The sequence below is a fragment of the Podarcis gaigeae genome, assembly GCF_964106915.1.
Source record: "Podarcis gaigeae genome assembly, chromosome: 1".
In the NCBI taxonomy this organism is placed as follows: domain Eukaryota; kingdom Metazoa; phylum Chordata; class Lepidosauria; order Squamata; family Lacertidae; genus Podarcis; species Podarcis gaigeae.
In genome coordinates, this window is record NC_139678.1 from 81,583,196 (window position 1) to 81,600,595 (window position 17,400).

General features: G+C 41.9%; 1 protein-coding gene across 5 annotated transcripts in view; it reads right to left on the bottom strand.

The window, feature by feature from the left end:
- Window positions 1-17,400, bottom strand: part of COL18A1 (collagen type XVIII alpha 1 chain) — a 151,983-nt gene that overhangs the window by 27,427 nt on the left and 107,156 nt on the right. For 4 of the 5 annotated variants that reach the window (XM_083698938.1, XM_083698939.1, XM_083698937.1 and 1 more), the window contains 11 exons: window positions 10,611-10,749; window positions 9,491-9,600; window positions 8,039-8,065; window positions 6,053-6,268; window positions 4,629-4,655; window positions 3,548-3,610; window positions 3,308-3,394; window positions 2,584-2,637; window positions 2,273-2,431; window positions 901-963; window positions 709-753 (listed from right to left, as the gene is read on the bottom strand). In XM_083698938.1, the coding sequence (XP_083555064.1) occupies window positions 709-753; window positions 901-963; window positions 2,273-2,431; window positions 2,584-2,637; window positions 3,308-3,394; window positions 3,548-3,610; window positions 4,629-4,655; window positions 6,053-6,268; window positions 8,039-8,065; window positions 9,491-9,600; window positions 10,611-10,749 (990 nt within the window). The remainder of the gene's footprint in view (window positions 1-708; window positions 754-900; window positions 964-2,272; window positions 2,432-2,583; window positions 2,638-3,307; window positions 3,395-3,547; window positions 3,611-4,628; window positions 4,656-6,052; window positions 6,269-8,038; window positions 8,066-9,490; window positions 9,601-10,610; window positions 10,750-17,400) is intronic. The other variant, XM_083698935.1, reaches the window with a different exon arrangement.

The window sequence follows — 17,400 nt, forward strand, 5'->3', positions numbered from 1 at the left end:
ATAGACTGCTTTTATTTTATAGCTAGATACTATTGTCTTATCAGTGTTCAATAATAAAGGCATTCTCATCTGAAATGTTTTTAAGCTTGCTTTTAATAAAATAATGTCAAAAACGCTAGAGAGGGAAAAATCTGCATCTTCTTTTACATCTCTTAAGAGTGCTGGGTTAATAGAAGGAGATGTGCATATATGTGTCTTTTCCAGTGCCTAGGTGAGAAAAGAAACCTTACATGGTTATTTTTTTTTTATTTAAATGGGACTACCACCACCAATTAGGCCAGTTCAAAGAACGTGTTAGAAAACACCCAGAGCTGCATGTCATACTGCAATAGAGGGCAGGGGGCTTTCTCCCCACAATTCCACAAACCATTCAACATGCAGGATCACACTGTATTGTTATTACACCTCTGCACACATATCAAACTGCATTTTTTTTGTGCCACACAAACACATGCAGAGAGATGTTACCTCCATTTTTTGTCTTCCCCTGTATGGGGCTCTGTAGTAGTAAGAAAGTATCTCTAACACATCAGGGGAGATAGGAAGCAGAGTATTCTAGTTAGGTGGGGGAAAGTAAATGGAAAATAGGAAGGTTGAGAAGCAGGAAAAGAAGAATAAATGTCTGAACCACCTATGAGATAAGACAACCTCAGTCTTACTCTGTCCTGTCCTTGTACTGTACTGTACCCAGAAAGTGAGCTATTCTACCTTAGGTCCAGGTGCTCCTGGGAGGCCTAGTTCTCCTGGTTCTCCCTGGAAACAGCAAAGGAAAAGAAGTGTGAATGTGCTTTTCTTTTTTACTAAATTCAAGCCAGAGGCAGCCTATTTTCTCAGGCTTGCTGAGGCAGGATTACAGCTCTGTGAAAGGAACTTGCACAGCTAAGAGAGAAATATACATACACTAGCTCCATTCAGTCCAGGCTGGCCAGCTATCCCATCTTTTCCTGGAGAACCGGGAGGGCCCTGGAAAAGATTAGAAAAGGAAAGTTGTTTTAAAAGCTGCCATAAGCCAGTTTGCATCCATTAATCCCAAGCCCATTCCTTGTCAAAAGATACCGTCTCTTCCCTTTAAACAGAAACACATCTTTGTGTACCAAAAGAATGAAAGCTATTTTCCACTGGATACAACTTTTGAATGAAAGATTACAGTGTGTGTGTGTGTGTGTGTGTGTGTGTGTGTGTGTGATTTATTTATTATTTTATTTATTACATTTATACATCACCCTTTTCTTCTAAGTAGCTCAAGGTGCTATACACAGTTCTCCTCCCCATTTCACCCTCACAACCCTGTGAGGTATGTTAGGCCAGACATAGGCAAACTTGGCCCTCCAGATGCTTTGGGACTACAATTCCCATCATCTCTGACCACTGGTCCTGTTAGCTAGGGATGGTGGGAGTTGTAGTCCCAAAACATCTGGAGGGCCGAGTTTGCCTATGCCTCAGTTAGGCTAAGTGATGATGACTGGCCCAAGTCACCCAGTGAGCTTCATGGCTAAGTAGGGATTTGAACTCTGCTCTCCCAGGTCCTAGTCCAACACTCTAACCACTACATCACACTGGCTCTCAATGTGAAACCTTTCCCTTGCTCGCTGTTTCTTCACTCCAAGGTGTGTCCACAAAGCACTTTTCTCCCTGCGATGCTCCGGGTGTGTGTTTATTCATAAAAGAAGCTCCATTGTTTGGAACTGTGCAGAGAAGCAACTTGGGGCAGATTATCACACACACACACCCCAAAGGAAAAGTAGGTTGCCCTGTGTTCCACAAGCTACTAGTTTAGACTGTCATACTTGCACCTCTTGGCTACAAGATTGTGAAAGATTCACATTATTATATCTCATGCTTATATTTGTGATACTGTTTTAGCTTTTGATGATGCTCACACATATATAGGACTATTTGTGACCTATACCCAAAGCAGCAGAACAGAAGCCTAAGTTTCTTATATGCATCCAATTAATAAAGACCATGTTTCAGGTCAACTCCAATGAAAATGCTGCTAACGCAATACAGGAAGCCTATAATGTGCAATAACTTTAAGGGTTGGGTAATATCTGGCAAGCTTTTACTTAGTGCACTAACTCCAGCAACCCCACAGGAGCAAGCAAAGCAGCAGGCAAAGGCTCCCACCCCTATCCATGCCTCTGAAACTGCAGTGGAAGAGTTGACCACCAAAGCCAAAGCCCCATAATAATGGGAGCTGGGGCAGTTTCTGGAGACAGACTCGCATTTTACCATCCTCAGTTATTCCTTCCCTGCATCTTCTTTAACTTACAGGAGGCCCTGGAGGTCCTGGGCTGCCATCTCGACCTGGCACTCCAGGGAGGCCAGGGGGCCCTGGAAGGTCACTGCCATCCGTCCCAATTCTTCCAGGTTGTCCTGGCAAGCCAGGTACACCAGGTGGTCCTGGGGGCCCGGGTTGTCCTCTGGGGCCCTGAAACACAGGATTCAAAATCAGGTGTGAACATATAATATAAGAGAGCATTTGTGGTGCAAGTTAACTTCTGAGGAGCATGCCATACACCACCTCCCCAGAAGAAATCCTTCTGAAGGCAGCACCTGTTCATACTGCTTTTTGGTACTTACACGTAAGGTTTCCAAATCCCCTCCAAAACCAGAGCCTTCCATATCGATAAATGTCTGGAAGAAAAGTACACTGTTCTATAAGCGCACCAATAAGAAATGCTACTGGGGTAAAGAATTGCACAACTCAGGCCTAACTCTGGCTTCCTTGCTGTGAGTTTAACAGTATAAGGAGTTAAGTTTACCCCGAATGAGAGAGTCAGACTCAAGACATTGTGAAGGGTGTTCTAATAATTGAGAAAGAAAAGTACTCTCTCTCTCTCTCTCTCTCTCTCTCTCTCTCTCTCTCTCTCCAATTGCCTAGTATTTACTTTTTCATTTATTATTCAATTGTTCAGCCTACAGCACTTCTTACAATAAAACGTAACAGTGGTAAAAGCAGTGCGATATTTAAGAGCAAAACAGATCATAAATACAGCAACAAATACAGAATGAAAAATAAACTCTTAAAAGGTCTGGGTAAATAAAATGATTTTTACTGGATGTTAAAAAAAACATGCTAAGAAACTTAATGCATACAATAAAAAAATTATGCCACACACAGACTTGTTAATTTTTTTAATGGAAGAGTGGTTTATAAATATTTAAATAAAGGAAGAGAGAGGGAAGGGTGAAATGTGGCTTCAGAGGAAAGCAAACAACTACACCAGACAGCTTCAACCAGAGGGGGCAGTGACAAGGAGAACAGCTTCTTCCCATGCAGTTATTGTGGGTATCTGGGACTCACCAACTTGTCCAGTTTTGAACTGAATCCTGGTTGCCCAGGTGGTCCTGGTGGCCCAGGAGAACCTCTTGGGCCGATGCCTGCATCACCCTAGGTGAAAAGAGGAAATGACAGAGCTAGGAGCATTGGCCACACTTTCGCAGCAAAGCAGCCACAAATGAAATCTGCTCAGAAAACACCAATGGCTGCTGAACTTGAGAGTTCAATGATACCAGAATATGCCCATGTGACGGAAGCTCATACCTTTTCACCTTTCTGGCCAGGCTCTCCCGGCGTCCCAGGGAATCCTTGAGGGCCAACATCACCCTGCAAAGGAAATAAGTCAGGGAAGTGATGGCGTCTGGGTGATCCCAGAAGAGCCACAGAGAAGCATCTAAAACATGTTTATAAACACACACACACACACACAGTTGCACATCATACCTCAGTTCACACACCACACAAGGTTACAAGCTTGGTTACAAGCTCATGATTAATCTATAGAAAACCACAAGCCCAGGTTCAAATGATGCACTTGGCTAACTCAGCACATCACAGCTGCAGATAGGTTTGTGGAGGAAGAACGCAGCTGCAAGCTCCTTCCCAATTTGGTTTAGAGTGACATGCAAACCAGACCACTGTGCAAGGCAGCTGAAAGTCACTCCAAGGTGAAGTGCCTTCTGATGAACAGCACCTGCCACCCGGGCTCTACATTAAGAAAATCTGTTTAAGATTATAGATTATAGAATAGTAGAATTGCAGAGTTGGAAGGGACCCTGAGGGTCATCTAGTCCAACCCCCTGCAATGCAGGAATCTCAGCTAAGCAACCATGACAGATGATAAAACCAAGTTCCTGTTAAGAAGCAGTACACACACCATGCATGCTGGGGGCTTAGTTTACAATGTTCTAACTATTTTGACGTCTCATAAACAAACATTTGTGACAAAATACCAGACACAGACATGCTTGAAAGTGATGCATTAAAGTATTTCTATAAAATATTAATACATTTAAAACATTTTATTTTAAAAAATATTTTTGTTTCATTTTCATTTATTATTATTATTTTTAAACTATGATCAGGTTGTTTACTGTTATGTTTACTGTTACTGTTACACAGCACTTTGTCTCCACTAAAAAATTAAAAACCCCAAACAGGGATTTCAAAGTTCAGGAAAGGGAAACTCCAAGAACTGTAATTATTTTCTATACTCCTAAAATAGGCAAGAGAAGAAAGAAACTACTTTTTTATGGAAAGCACTAAAGTTAAATCTATTTCCCTACAACTATACCAGTTAAGGAATTTATCTTGAAAAGTTGAGGGACAAAAGAGCAGAACTTACTGGTTTACCATCCTCACCAGGATCTCCCTAGTAAGAATAAAACATAGGAGGTTAGCAAATGCCAGACATTTTCTACAAAGTTGTAATTCAGCAGCTATCATTTCAAGCTGCCCTAAGTCCCGGGCCTACTTTTCTTGGTACCTCTTCAGCACTTACAAAGCAATTGGGTTGAGACAGCTGCTGGGAAAGGCAAGCCTAAAGCCATAAACACTCCATGAAAAACAGGAAAAATCCCTCTTGTCAGAACTTTCAAATGGTTTTAAAAATATACATGTACACTTGCCCTTCACCAGAAGGTCCCAGGGCAGGTTACAGTAAGAAAATATACAACTATAAAACAAATAAAAGATTTAGAACCATGAAAGAAGGAAGTGTAAAAGCAATTAAAAACAATTCAAACATTTAAAAATAATTCTGTATATAGAAACGGTTAAAAAATAGTTTACAGTACAAAGCAGACTGCAGGCTATGAAAATCTCCACTTAAAGGGCTTGTTGAAAGAGAAAGGTTGCTGAAGAAGGAAGCAAACAATGGGCAAAGTGAGCCACTGTAATATGGTTGGGAATGAGGAAGGAATTATTTGAGGCGGCTCTGATAAGGTAGTAAAAAGACATTTTTTAAAGGAAACTAACCATGGAAGGCAATGATCACACAACCACATACAGGAGGAACAGAGTATACAATCAAAAAAGCAGGAGAAAATTTCCCTAAAGAGAAGACATTATGCAGAAAACAAACTCAATAATGTGTGAAAGACTGATGGCTAATTTCATTACTAGTAGGGACTACATAGATGAGAATTACTTACATTTTGAAATCTCCAATAAAAAAATACGATCTGGGAGTCTGGTACAGGGGATCTCACCTGCAGCTCTAGAGGTGTTTTATAAGTTGGCCGTACACCAGCAGTTTAGGCACTTGCTGCTTTCACAGATCACAGTAAATCAAAGTTTACTATGTTTACTATGAAATGCAGTTGGTTCCTGCTTCACTCCTCCCCTTACATGAACAAGAGCAACAAATCACAGTCCCTGTTTTTGTGATACATCTCCGCTGGGTATTGTGGCTTGTTTTGCTCCAGCCCATGAAGTCAAGGTTTGTTCTTGGCTTACCAATCATTATTTGTTTGAGTGAAACAAGTTACAATCCTAATCTGAACATGACACTAGGACAGGAATTGCGGTTTGTTGCTTCTGCTCATATTACAGAAAGAGCAAGGAAGGTGCCATCGTCTGGTAAACCATTAACTGGTAGTTTAACTACCAATAAACTATGGTTTACTGTGACGTGTTGACTGGGCCGTTATTTTAACAGCAAGGATTCAAAGACTGCAAGTGGTTTGCATAGCTGAAGAACCCCTTTTCCTCCTTAACACAAACCCTGCACTTGAAACCAGACATGACCTTTAAAAAGAGTTTACTTACAGGCTCTCCGTCCTTGCCAGGCAAGCCATCTTTCCCAGGCAGCCCTGGTGGCCCCAGGGGTCCTGGAGGCCCAGCAACCTGCTCCACCACAGAACCGTCAGGGCGCTGCACGATGGTCCCAGGAGGGCCTGGGGGCCCAGCAGGGCCAGGAGACCCTTGGTCACCAGGCTCCCCTTTCTGTCCTTTTGCGCCTGGATATCCGAAGCCGGCATTTCCCTAGACATGGTTGAGGGAGAGGGAGAGATGGAAAATGAAAGCAATCAGATACTATTCCTGTCATGTACTGAAGTTCTCACCCTGGGCCAGCAGGGGGATACTGTAGTGTAGATAGTTCAGGTCCACATATGCAAATAAGGGATCGAAAGTGACGTTCAGTGATTGGATAGTTACAGAATGTTGTTACAGTTACGTTGTACTGGAGCTCTATATAAGCAGGCTAGCTGAACCCTTGAGTTCAGTTCTGTTCTGGCCTGTGAATAAACAAGAGCTGTTTGAAGAATCGCTTTGTCGTCTGATACGTTCACCCACACAACTTAACAATTCCCTCATGAGAATATAGAAGTGGGCATCTGGCAGATGTGACCCCCTTTACTACCAAGGCCTTCCTGCTTTCCTCTCTTAAAAGTATTTCTCGGCTGGTATCCATGTGCATTTTTTCTTTGCCTTCCTTTATTCCAGCCACAAATCCCTATCCTCTTCAAAATAATTGCTACTGGCAAGCTCAACACCAGCAGTGCTGTAGATAAGGAGGTATATTTGGAGCAAGGAAATATCCTCCCATGGCACACAATTGCCATATTGCAAATACAGATAGCCATAGCACATACAGTTATGCACACCAACAGAGAAAAGCAACACATGTCATTTTCAAGGAAAGATGAACAGGAAGTCTGATATTAATTACTGCCAAGTGCCCAGGGTCACACCCTTTCTGCCCACATGGGGCCGGTCCAGATGCTGCTTCACCATCCTGTCCAACCACCACCTTGGGTGGCAAGTGAACAAAACAGCTGCAGCACAGCTCCTTAAAGGGGCCCCGGATGTGAGCGACAGGGTGAGCTGCAGTTCCATCTCCATTCCTTGGTATCTTGCAAGAAGCCAAGGAACTCTCACAAAGGTGTGTTGGTTGCACACCATGTTCTAGAATAAGGCTGTGCATCAGCATCCTCTGTTAGTGCAGACATTACTGCATCAGAAACCACCACTCAGACCCCAAGGCACTATCTGGGCAATTGCTCATTTGGCACCACTGAGTGTTAAGAGACCAGATGGTGGTGATGATGATGATTTTATTTGTACCCCGACCATCTGACTGGGTTGCCACTCTGGGCAGCTTCCAACGTATATAAAAAACATAATAAAACATTAAAAAGTTATATTCAGTAAAATATTTGGTCTGGAGTTATAACCAGTAAAATCTTAGGGATATTCACTATTTTACATAAATCTTAGGGGTGCATTACTGGAAGGATGTTGTTCTGTTACAGCTAGCATCCGTTTCAATCTCTGGCATGCCTGTCTGAACCCCTAGAGAGCCACTGCCAATCCATATAGACAATACCAAGCTAGATGGACCAGTGCTCTGACTGTGCAAGGCATAGTTGCCTATATTTCTATATGGATGAACTTCTAATTTACATTTAAAAATCCAAGTGAGACCTGCAACCAAGTGTTGCAATGATGAATGCTTCTGCTCAGGGTTTCAGCCAGCCATGCCCTCTTCAGGTCACTCCATTCCATTCCTGCTCTCCCCCTTGTTGTCAGTTCTCTCATACACAGCTAGAGCCCCATGGCTACTAAGCACATTCAGCTCCCAATGGGCTACTTTGGAGATTCACCCTTCTATGGTGCTGTTTTGGCTATATAACAATCTCCACTCTGAGAATGAGTTCCCTATTAGTGTATAGGATAGGTGGAATTCACCTAAATAAATTATCATCACATGAAACCACTTTTAAAAGCAAACAATGCAGCAGCTTGGCTCACCTTAACACCCAGCTCTCCTTTTTCTCCCTGCAAAAACAAACACAAGGCTTTTCAGTATAGCAAAACATAGCAAAATGAGGTTGAATTCTCTGTTTTAGGAAACAAACACCCGTAGTCAAATCCAACTTCCTTTTGTGGCAAAGGAAATTAGTTCATGGGTCATTTCTTTGACAATGGATGAATTAATTGATACGTTTTTCATGAACAAACAACCCACACCTCGCGTCCCATAACTTTTCTACAAGACCTAAAGGCCCGCCCTGTGGAACGCCCTCCCATCATATGTCAAAGCGATAAACAACTACCTGATATTCAGAAGACATCTTAAGGCAGCCCTGTTCAGGGAAGTTTTTAATGTGTGATATTTTAGTGTTTTTTTGGTTTCTATGGAAGCCACCCAGAGTGGCTGGGGAAACCCAGCCAGATGGTCAGGGTACAAATAAATTATTATTAATTATTTATTATTATTATTATTATTATTATTATTATTATTATTATTTAAAAAAGGAAAGTTCACAGTACAGGGTTGCAAGCAGCATCTCTTTCAAAAAGGGGGAGCATTAGTGTGTGATGAGCGTAAGAAGCCTCCTTCTTCCTGGTTCATACACTTCAATATTCACCTCTTACCACACTCTACAATCAGATAGGCTAGATTTTCCCCAGACTGGTGTCCTCCAAATATTTCAGGCTACAGTTCCATCAGCCTCAAGCAGTGCAGCTGTACTGGCTGGGGCTGATGGGAGTTGTAGTCCAAAACTTCTGGAGTGCACCAGGTTGAATAAAGCTAAAGTAGGCTTTGTGTCTTTCCACTGGACAAGCAATTAACACAAGAAAACTACTGTCCTCTGCACAGCTACTGTTCCAGATTTATGTCTTCAGCATAAACATGACCGAAAGATGAAAGAAAGAGCAGAAAGGTGCTGGTGGTGGGAAATGATTTCACATATTGGCAGTAGCAGAATGTGAGCAGGTGCCATAATTTTGATTATCTCCGATCTTCATGGCAGTACCAGGACTCCTTGAGTTCCTTCCTTCCTGAAGGCTTTTGTTCTAAAAGTTAATGTTACTCTCCCCTCCATCATCCACAACTCAGGGAGAAACACGGCAGGATGAGAATTACAGCAGACCTTCTCAAATTTGTTTACAAACCGACCAGATTTGGTGAAGAGTCACTTCACTGCACTTGCAAAAAAATAATAATCACATTTCGCCCCCACTTCATTCTGAAAGAGCAAAATGCTGCTCATCCCAGCCCAACAAGATGCTCAGAAACTCCAATCACAGTGACTTCTGCAACAATGAAGGCATCCGAGAGGAGGCAAAGCTCAAGGCAGGGAGTAAGTGATGTGAAAGAGGGTGATGGTGAGACTCTATTCCTAAAAATAAAAATAAAAACTTTGTCCCTTTTGGATGATGAAAACAGGAAAGGAGTTCCACACGTAATCACATTACCTTTTCACCTTTAGCACCATTTGTCGGCAGAACTCCACCAACACCAGAGTCCCCTTTTGTGCCACGTTCACCTTTTTCACCAGGGTCTCCTTTTTCTCCTTTGACTCCAACTATGATGGAAACATAAAGATAAGCATGTGTAATTATCTGTTGTGAAGGTAATTCTGCATTTCTGCAAAAATGAAAGAATGAAAATCAAGACTCTTGGCATTCAGATTCAACATGAAAACACTGTCAGACATTAGTGGATTTATAAAGAAAGGTCTTTTTCTTCTTTATAATTCTAATGGCCATGTCAAGAGTTCTTCTGGCAAAAGGGGTTGTTTGTTTTTAGTAGTATTATTACCTACTGACATGAATGACATTTATAAAAGTGTCCTCTTCATTAAATTAACTAAAATAACAACTATTGGTGCCTTTCTATACCCTCTCAACTTTAATCACAAGACCTGACCTTACAAAGCCCCAGTCTGAAAAATCATGGGTAGACATATTAATGGTAGACATATTCAGTGCATGCCTTGAGAACAGCATGTCTTTCATACTAGGGGTGATAGATGTGGCATAAAAAGCAGCTTCATTGGCATTCTCTCTGCTGTAGTTCAAAACCTGTTTCCTCATAGCTGCTCAACTGAAATTGCACGCTTGCATACCAATGAACTGAATGCTGATTCAGTTGACAAACATGCCCCAGCCCATGTTTCAAGGGGCATTGAAGTATGTGTTTGTCTATATATATAAATATATATATAAATTGCAGAACTGTTCCACAGGTGTGAAGTTGTGACCTTACAGGTACCAGGCAATCCGTGTCATCCATAGCCAGTTCCATTAACATGAAAGTGGTTTGCTTATCAGTGCTAGAGAAGAAAGGTATGTTTCGGTTGTGTTCCGTAAGGATGCTTTCAAAATCAGTTCTGCTTTTGCATTTAAAAAAACTACATCTGGTTCACCCTAACTCCCGAGGCCTACATTTCTACTTGCTCTGAGCAAGCACCACAAACGTTTTTCCCCTGCCCAATGAGGAATGTGTGACATTCAAGGTTTTTCTTTTGAATAGTCAGAACTATAATGATTTTTTTTAAGGGACTGTTCCCAACGTTAGAAAAGCTAGGCTTACCTCCTGAAGACAATGGGGGGCCCTCTTCTAGTTTGGTTAATTCAGTTTGCAGGTGGAGTTTCTCTTCTGGCTGGGTGGGCTTTTTGGCAATTGGGGGAGAAGTGACAGGTGGTGGTTCTGGCAGACTTGAGAGTGATACCTGGGCCAAGGGAACAGGACTGAAGTAAACAATCACTTGTTCTGTCCTAGGCAACCTAAGGCAAATGAACTCTTTGCTCCTGCAAGCCTAATAACAGGGAGCTCTTGCACTGTTGATACTGCGCTGTAAATACTTCACCTCAAAATAACAAGGAAAATTTGAACTGCTTGAGAAAAAGAATAAAAGGAAAACTCTTGTTATCTAATTTTTGAGGGAAACACACACAAAACTGCTGTTGGGAAAATACTTTCAAGTGTTGCAGAATACAAAACATCTTCAGAAAAACCAGTCCAACTGGCAGACAAACTGTTTCAGCAAAGTTGAAGCAATGCTTTGGGACAATACAGTCTTACTCAGATTCCCGGGTCTTCTCTATCAGCTGAAAAACTACTGAATGTTTCAAAATACACACACACACACACACACACACACACACACACAAAGTCGGTTTGATTCATGCAAAGCTTTCATTTTCTGAGTTTGATTAAGCTCAAAATGGAAGTTTGAAATCAGGAGATAGAGATATTTCACAGACATTCATCATGGTTTACTGGGATGGAATTGAAAAGAAATAAAATAAGCAAATAAATTTACTTTCAGGACAGCTGGTTTTATCTGCAGTTACTATATTTGCAGTCTGATCCTATGTATGTTTACTCAAAAGCAAGTCCTACTGAACTGATTGAGGCTTCCTCTAGAGATGGGAGGAAAGTAGCCTTAAAACAAAAGACAATACAGTTTTGAAAAGTTCAGTGTTGTTATGAAGTTTGTAAATGCAAGTTTGATATAATTCAAATATTCATTGCACACATACTTCTTCCGCCCGCCCGCCCCCCAAAGGTTTCAGAATTCCCAGAAACTTTACATATTTGCCTAGAAAACAGAGAACAGATCGTCTGCTATTACACCTCTGGCCAGTGGGTGGCATGGATGTTCCACATACAAATGTATGAAAAAAGTGAAGACAGGAAATCTCTTGGAGCCAGTCATGTGTCTAGCATCTTTTGTCCTAGTTTACATCATTGGATAGTAACTAGAATTGTTCCCTGTATTAATGAAACACTTGCACACTACTGTTTGCCAGTGAAGCATGATGCTTAAGAGTGTTCCAGGTTCAAAATCCTAATGCTGCTCAGCTATGGAGCTCATTTGGGTGATTTTGGACCAGTCACTCTCTTGCACCTCACAGGGCTACTGCAATTTGTTACAAAGTGACCTTTGTAAAGGAAGCCAGTGTAGCACAGATGTCCAACCCTGGTTACTGTGATTTGTTAAGGTGCTGGGAAGTGTAGCTCTGACGGCTAAACCACAGTTCCTTGTGCATAATTGTTTTTATTGAAATATATACTCTCTACCATGGGACACAGGTGGCACTGTGGTCTAAACCACTGAGCCTCTTGGGCTTGCTGATCAGAAGGTCGGCGGTTTGAATCCCCACAACGGGGTGAACTCCCGTTGTTCAGTCGCAGCTCCTGCCAACCTAGCAGTTCGAAAGCACGTCAAAGTGCAAGTAGATAAATAGGTACAGCCCCGGTGGGAAGGTAAATGGCGTTTCTGTGCACTGCTCTGGCTTCGCCAGAAGCGGCTTAGTCATGCTGGCCACATGACCCGGAAAAACTGTCTGCGGACAAACACCGGCTCCCTCGGCCTGTAAAGCAAGATGAGCGCTGCAACCCCAGAGTCGTCTGCGACTGGACTTAACTGTCAGGAGTCCTTTTCCATTTTATACTCTCTACCCTCAGGAATATCAACAGCTCTTCTTTGGATAAATATCAGCAGCTCTTTATGTGGATAAATAAATAGTTAAAATGTGAGTAAAATAAAAAGCACCCCTTGCGCATGTTTGTGCACACATGTGCACGCATACATTAACTCTTCCTTCAACGCAATATATGATGATGAGTCTTCACATAAAAGCTACTGAACATTTCTGTGACATGGCTTTCAGTATTGCAAGTTCTAAACATCCCTGCTCCAGAGATCCCTTTTAATGACATTATGTCATGAGTACAGGTTGTAGCTGGCTAACATCCACAAGAACTACCAACAAATAGGCATCCTTAAACACAGGTTGAATACAGGAGGCATTAAGCAACACTCTGCTAGAACAGTGAGTTCTTGGGTCCTGCAACATTTAGGGCCAAACTCACAGAAAATTCTAAGGACAGAGTTGCTAAGCTCATTGCTAAATAAGAGCACATTCTGGGCAAACTTGCTGTTGTGCTCTCGAGTCTCCTGCCTAACATTTCCATTCATTATTAAGTTTGTTCAGAACTGATCCAAGCACACTGGCTTCCAAGGACTAATCTGCAATGTATAGAATCAATTTTAAAATACCGTTATCATGAGTGCTGATTGAGTGACAGGTGCATGGCTGCATTTATTCCAGAAAAATTAAAGACGCACATGAAAGAATATTATCCCTGACTTAAGCCCTTGTGTTTATTGATTTAACACTTCAGTCATGTTGGTCCAGGATTCTCTATGCTGAGCAGAATCCAGGCTGGCTTCACAAAGTGTTAAAATATACTTTGAAAAAATAAACCTTGGGAAGGCCATTCTCTGCAATGAAGTGGTTGTTTTTGCAACTTGATCTTGCATTAGTTCTGGCTGGGAGAATGGCTCTTATCTCAAAGCCAGGCAGAGATTAATGGTAATCCCATGCGAAAAGGAAGGGAAGGACAACTCTCAAGTTATCTATCTAATTTTTGCAGGAAAACACACAAAGCAGCTGAGAAACGAATAGGCTCCAAACACCACCATCAGCTACCCTGTGGATATACTAGTGGTGATTTTAAAATGTATCTTTTTACAAAGAGCTGCATGAACAAGGAAGTGACACTACATTTCTGGGGACGCTGTTACCCATCTTTAGTAAGATAATTGGGTTAACAAGGAAGAGTGGCAAATTCAAAGCATGTGTTGTCAATGTGTGGCAGGAAACAGTATGCTACTGCAGAGGCTACCATGTGGGAGGAAAACATTAGGGATCTCACAGAGAGCTGTAAAACATCCCCATGTTTGATGTGTGAACAGAATACAGACTCAACAAATTAGACATAAAGGGTATTTCAAAAAGACCTCAATCTCTGGAGTTTATGTCAAACATGGACTTATTTTGCAGAAGAAAATTAATGTGCAAAATGTGCTACATAGCAACATGAATGGGGGCGGGGGGGGCAAAACAGCAGGAACTAGACATTAAATGCCATCTATGTCAGTAATGCAAGCTTTAAAACTGAATGGGGAAAGTATAATGCCACACTCATGAGTTTCCCAGCTATAGGGTCTTAGGACGATGCAGAAGAGCTCCCAATGCCACCAGAAGGGGGAAATTGCTGCCTCTTACCAAAAAAACACTGCTGCCAAAATGGTAGCAAGTGTCACAGAAAGCTGTAGCTGCCCATCAGCAGAATTCCTACCATGGATCCTCCCAAAATGAGGTCGTAGGTGAGGGGCACAGCTACACCAGATCCTGACTAACCTGTCTCAGTCCAAGGATCCAGACAGAAAGCCAGAAATCAAAGTCAGGACAGAGCCTGGCATAAGTAATTCCTTTCCCATTGACTCCAATGGGAACAATCTCATTTTGCCTCACCTGCCACTCCCTGCCTCAGCTTGGAATGGCTTTGGCACTGTAGAGCTATGACTGATGGACCAGGACAGAGCTCAGGACCTCTGGATTCTAAGCCATGCAACTGTTTGGTAAATTATTTTAAAGTGTTAGTGATGCAGAAGATACACTGATTAAGGATCAAGGGGCTTGTGCAGTCTTGCTACAAAGCAATGAAGCTTGTTGCTACAGAGAAGGAAGAAAAATAATTGTAATTATTTTTATAAAAGATGCAGTAAAGATGCTTTGTTGTTATTGTAACCAAACGTAAGAGGTTCAGGAAGAGCAATTTTCTTCCAAGTGCAAATGCTCACATCAATATGTTTTGGTTTTTTTGCGGAGAGAAAAAACACAGATACTCGTCTTCAGTCCAGAAAGGCAAGGTTTGCGGGTCTGATGGAAAAGGCTATTGGACTGCACTAAATTTGCCCATCTTTCCACATTTGCCTGTATTTCATCATCCAAAACGTTGCATTGGTGTGCCAGGAGCAAACACCCAACAATCTGCTCACATACACATTATTGCTGGACTAGCTCTGGGGTGGGGGTAGGGGACCGGCATTAACCATGATGTGGGTAATCAGATGTGGGCGAGACAAAGAGGAAATCCGAAGAAGTAGAAAGTTAGCAGAGTCTAGGATTATGTGACGCACCACTGAAAACAGTCAGCAGCATGCCTGGTATGCTGTGCCTAGCCAAATGCATGGAGGTTGCCAAAAACCCAACAGCAGCGATCCTCCATTAGTAGGAAATGAGGAGTCCAGCTTGACCAGCTGCCTCAAAACATTATTGCCCTGGAAAAGCCTCATATCCTCAATCATACAGATGTCTAAGCTTGGACACATTATTGGGATTAGCACAAAGGGGCAAGTTTCCAGGCTGCACTGCACATCTGGTGGAAAGAGGATAACTAGCAGATCATCTCTGAACTTCTTTCGGGTAACCGAAATGTACAGTGCTTGAAGCTGTGGCTTTAGTGTATAGAAAAACAAAGAAACGCGTGGGCATACCATATGTACACTATATACAAAGTGATAACACCAGCTTGCAGCTCTCTTTGTTGAGAAACTTGCCAGCTTCGTTCATATCCTGGCAATTGTTAACTGTTATTGCAATGTGCTGCACATGGGGAGTACTTGAAGACTCTTCAGAAGTTGTTGCCAGTAAAAATGCAATCACCAGCATTGTGGCCGAACTTAGAATTTGGCTGAATTTAGAGAAGTGGGTGACACTGATCACTTTTCAAAGCTGGCAACCCGTTTGCTTTCAAGCAAGATTCTGGACATTGGTTATCACTTCTTAAAGCTTGGTGTCCTCACCACTCTGTGGCTTCTGAGCCTAGCCCCTTCTTTATCCAGAAGTAATTGCAGGGATCCAGGAACTTCCAGAAACTATCCAGAAGACAACAACAGTCTCATTCATTATGTAGTAGAAAATAAAACTCAAGGAAGGCTGGATTTAACTAACAGGTTAAATGCAAGGACTTGCATTAGTACAATGGGGCTTCTCCCCTCTCCTCCGTGTACCCCCATGCCCCCCAAACTGTCTCAGGGGGAAATTGAGAGAAGCTCCAGAACGGTATGGAGTGGGGAGGAATGTTCCATCAGGCAAGCAGAAATAAGGTCTCAGGGCAGGTAACAGCAATTAAAAATTCAGTATTAAAACAAATTTAAACAAACAGAAGTCACAGAAGGAGGGAGTGTCACTCTAATCCCATTTTATCTTTTCCTCCACTGCCACCCAACTCTTTTCAGATGGGCAGTGTATTAATAATAAAATAACAAATTATTAAATAAAATAACAAGTTGTTGTTGTTGTTATTGTTATTTGTTACATTCCCATTATTAATACTAACAAAAAATAAAATAATAGTAAGGTCCCAAACCCTGGCCCCTTCCTATCCCTGCTTTGCCCATCCCTTGCAGATTCTAACTTCTCTGGACAGGAGCTACATCACTTTTCTTTTCCATAAAATGCTCAGCATACTGCTGTTGTTAAGTAAAACACAAAGCAGCAGGAGGAAATCAAATTAGAACATTACAAATGTTCTAATTACACAATAAATAGATCATTATCTTAAAAATGAAATAACATCCCTTTCCTTGTTGAAATGACCCTTGTGTTAAGGCAAGAAGTTATAGCATGAAGTTACTTGCATGAGCAGAATGTGTGGGACAGTAAGAGGTGCGCATATGCGCCAGAAAAAGTTTGGTTGGCATGTGCTGATCTTCCCTAGTTTTCCATTTATCACCACCCTGACCTCTTCAACTTAATACTACATAAAGAATCTCACCCTTCGCTGCTCAAAGGAAAAGCAACACTTATTTACCAGGTGTTCAAGGTTCCTTGTAGCTCTTATGTATTTTCTACTTACAGCAGTACAGTTGTGTTTTAGAGGCAATTAGAAATCCAGCCCAGCTTCAGGTTTCTGCTAACTCAGCACAAGGTTAGCTGAAGGAGGAAGGGGGTCCCTGTCATTGTGCTGGCTTTCTTTCCCCAAATATACACGTCCTAAGGGGAGATGTTCCTAAGCCAGATGTTTAAGGGAGTTCTCACAAAAAGCACATTTTAAACTTCTGAAGCTGGATTGCTATGGTTTGTATCTTTGACATTCAATAAGCAAATGTAGCAAATACAAAAACCAATTTGGTTGTCACCCAGCCACACTTTTCCTAAAGTCTACACCTCTTTGCCCTGTTTTCAAATTGGTCTGGGGCTGGGTATTCCCACTTGTGATTTTTGCCTCAGATTTTACTTGGGGAGAGACCCCTGAAGCCCCATGTTTTCCCGTTCATTATTCCTGAAATCAATGGTTCGCTTTTCATGTTGTTTCCACCTTCAGCTCCACCCACCCATGTCAGAGTCAGAAAATCAGAGAACCTGAGAATCAGAAAACCGGATAATCAGGCAATGATTTGGCATCCACAAAAGGAGCAAGGACCCTTCTGATACATATTATTAAAGACAGAAAATAAAGCTGTTTTTGGAACCATCACAACCAATCAAAGCAAACAAGCGGAACATGAACACGTTTTGCA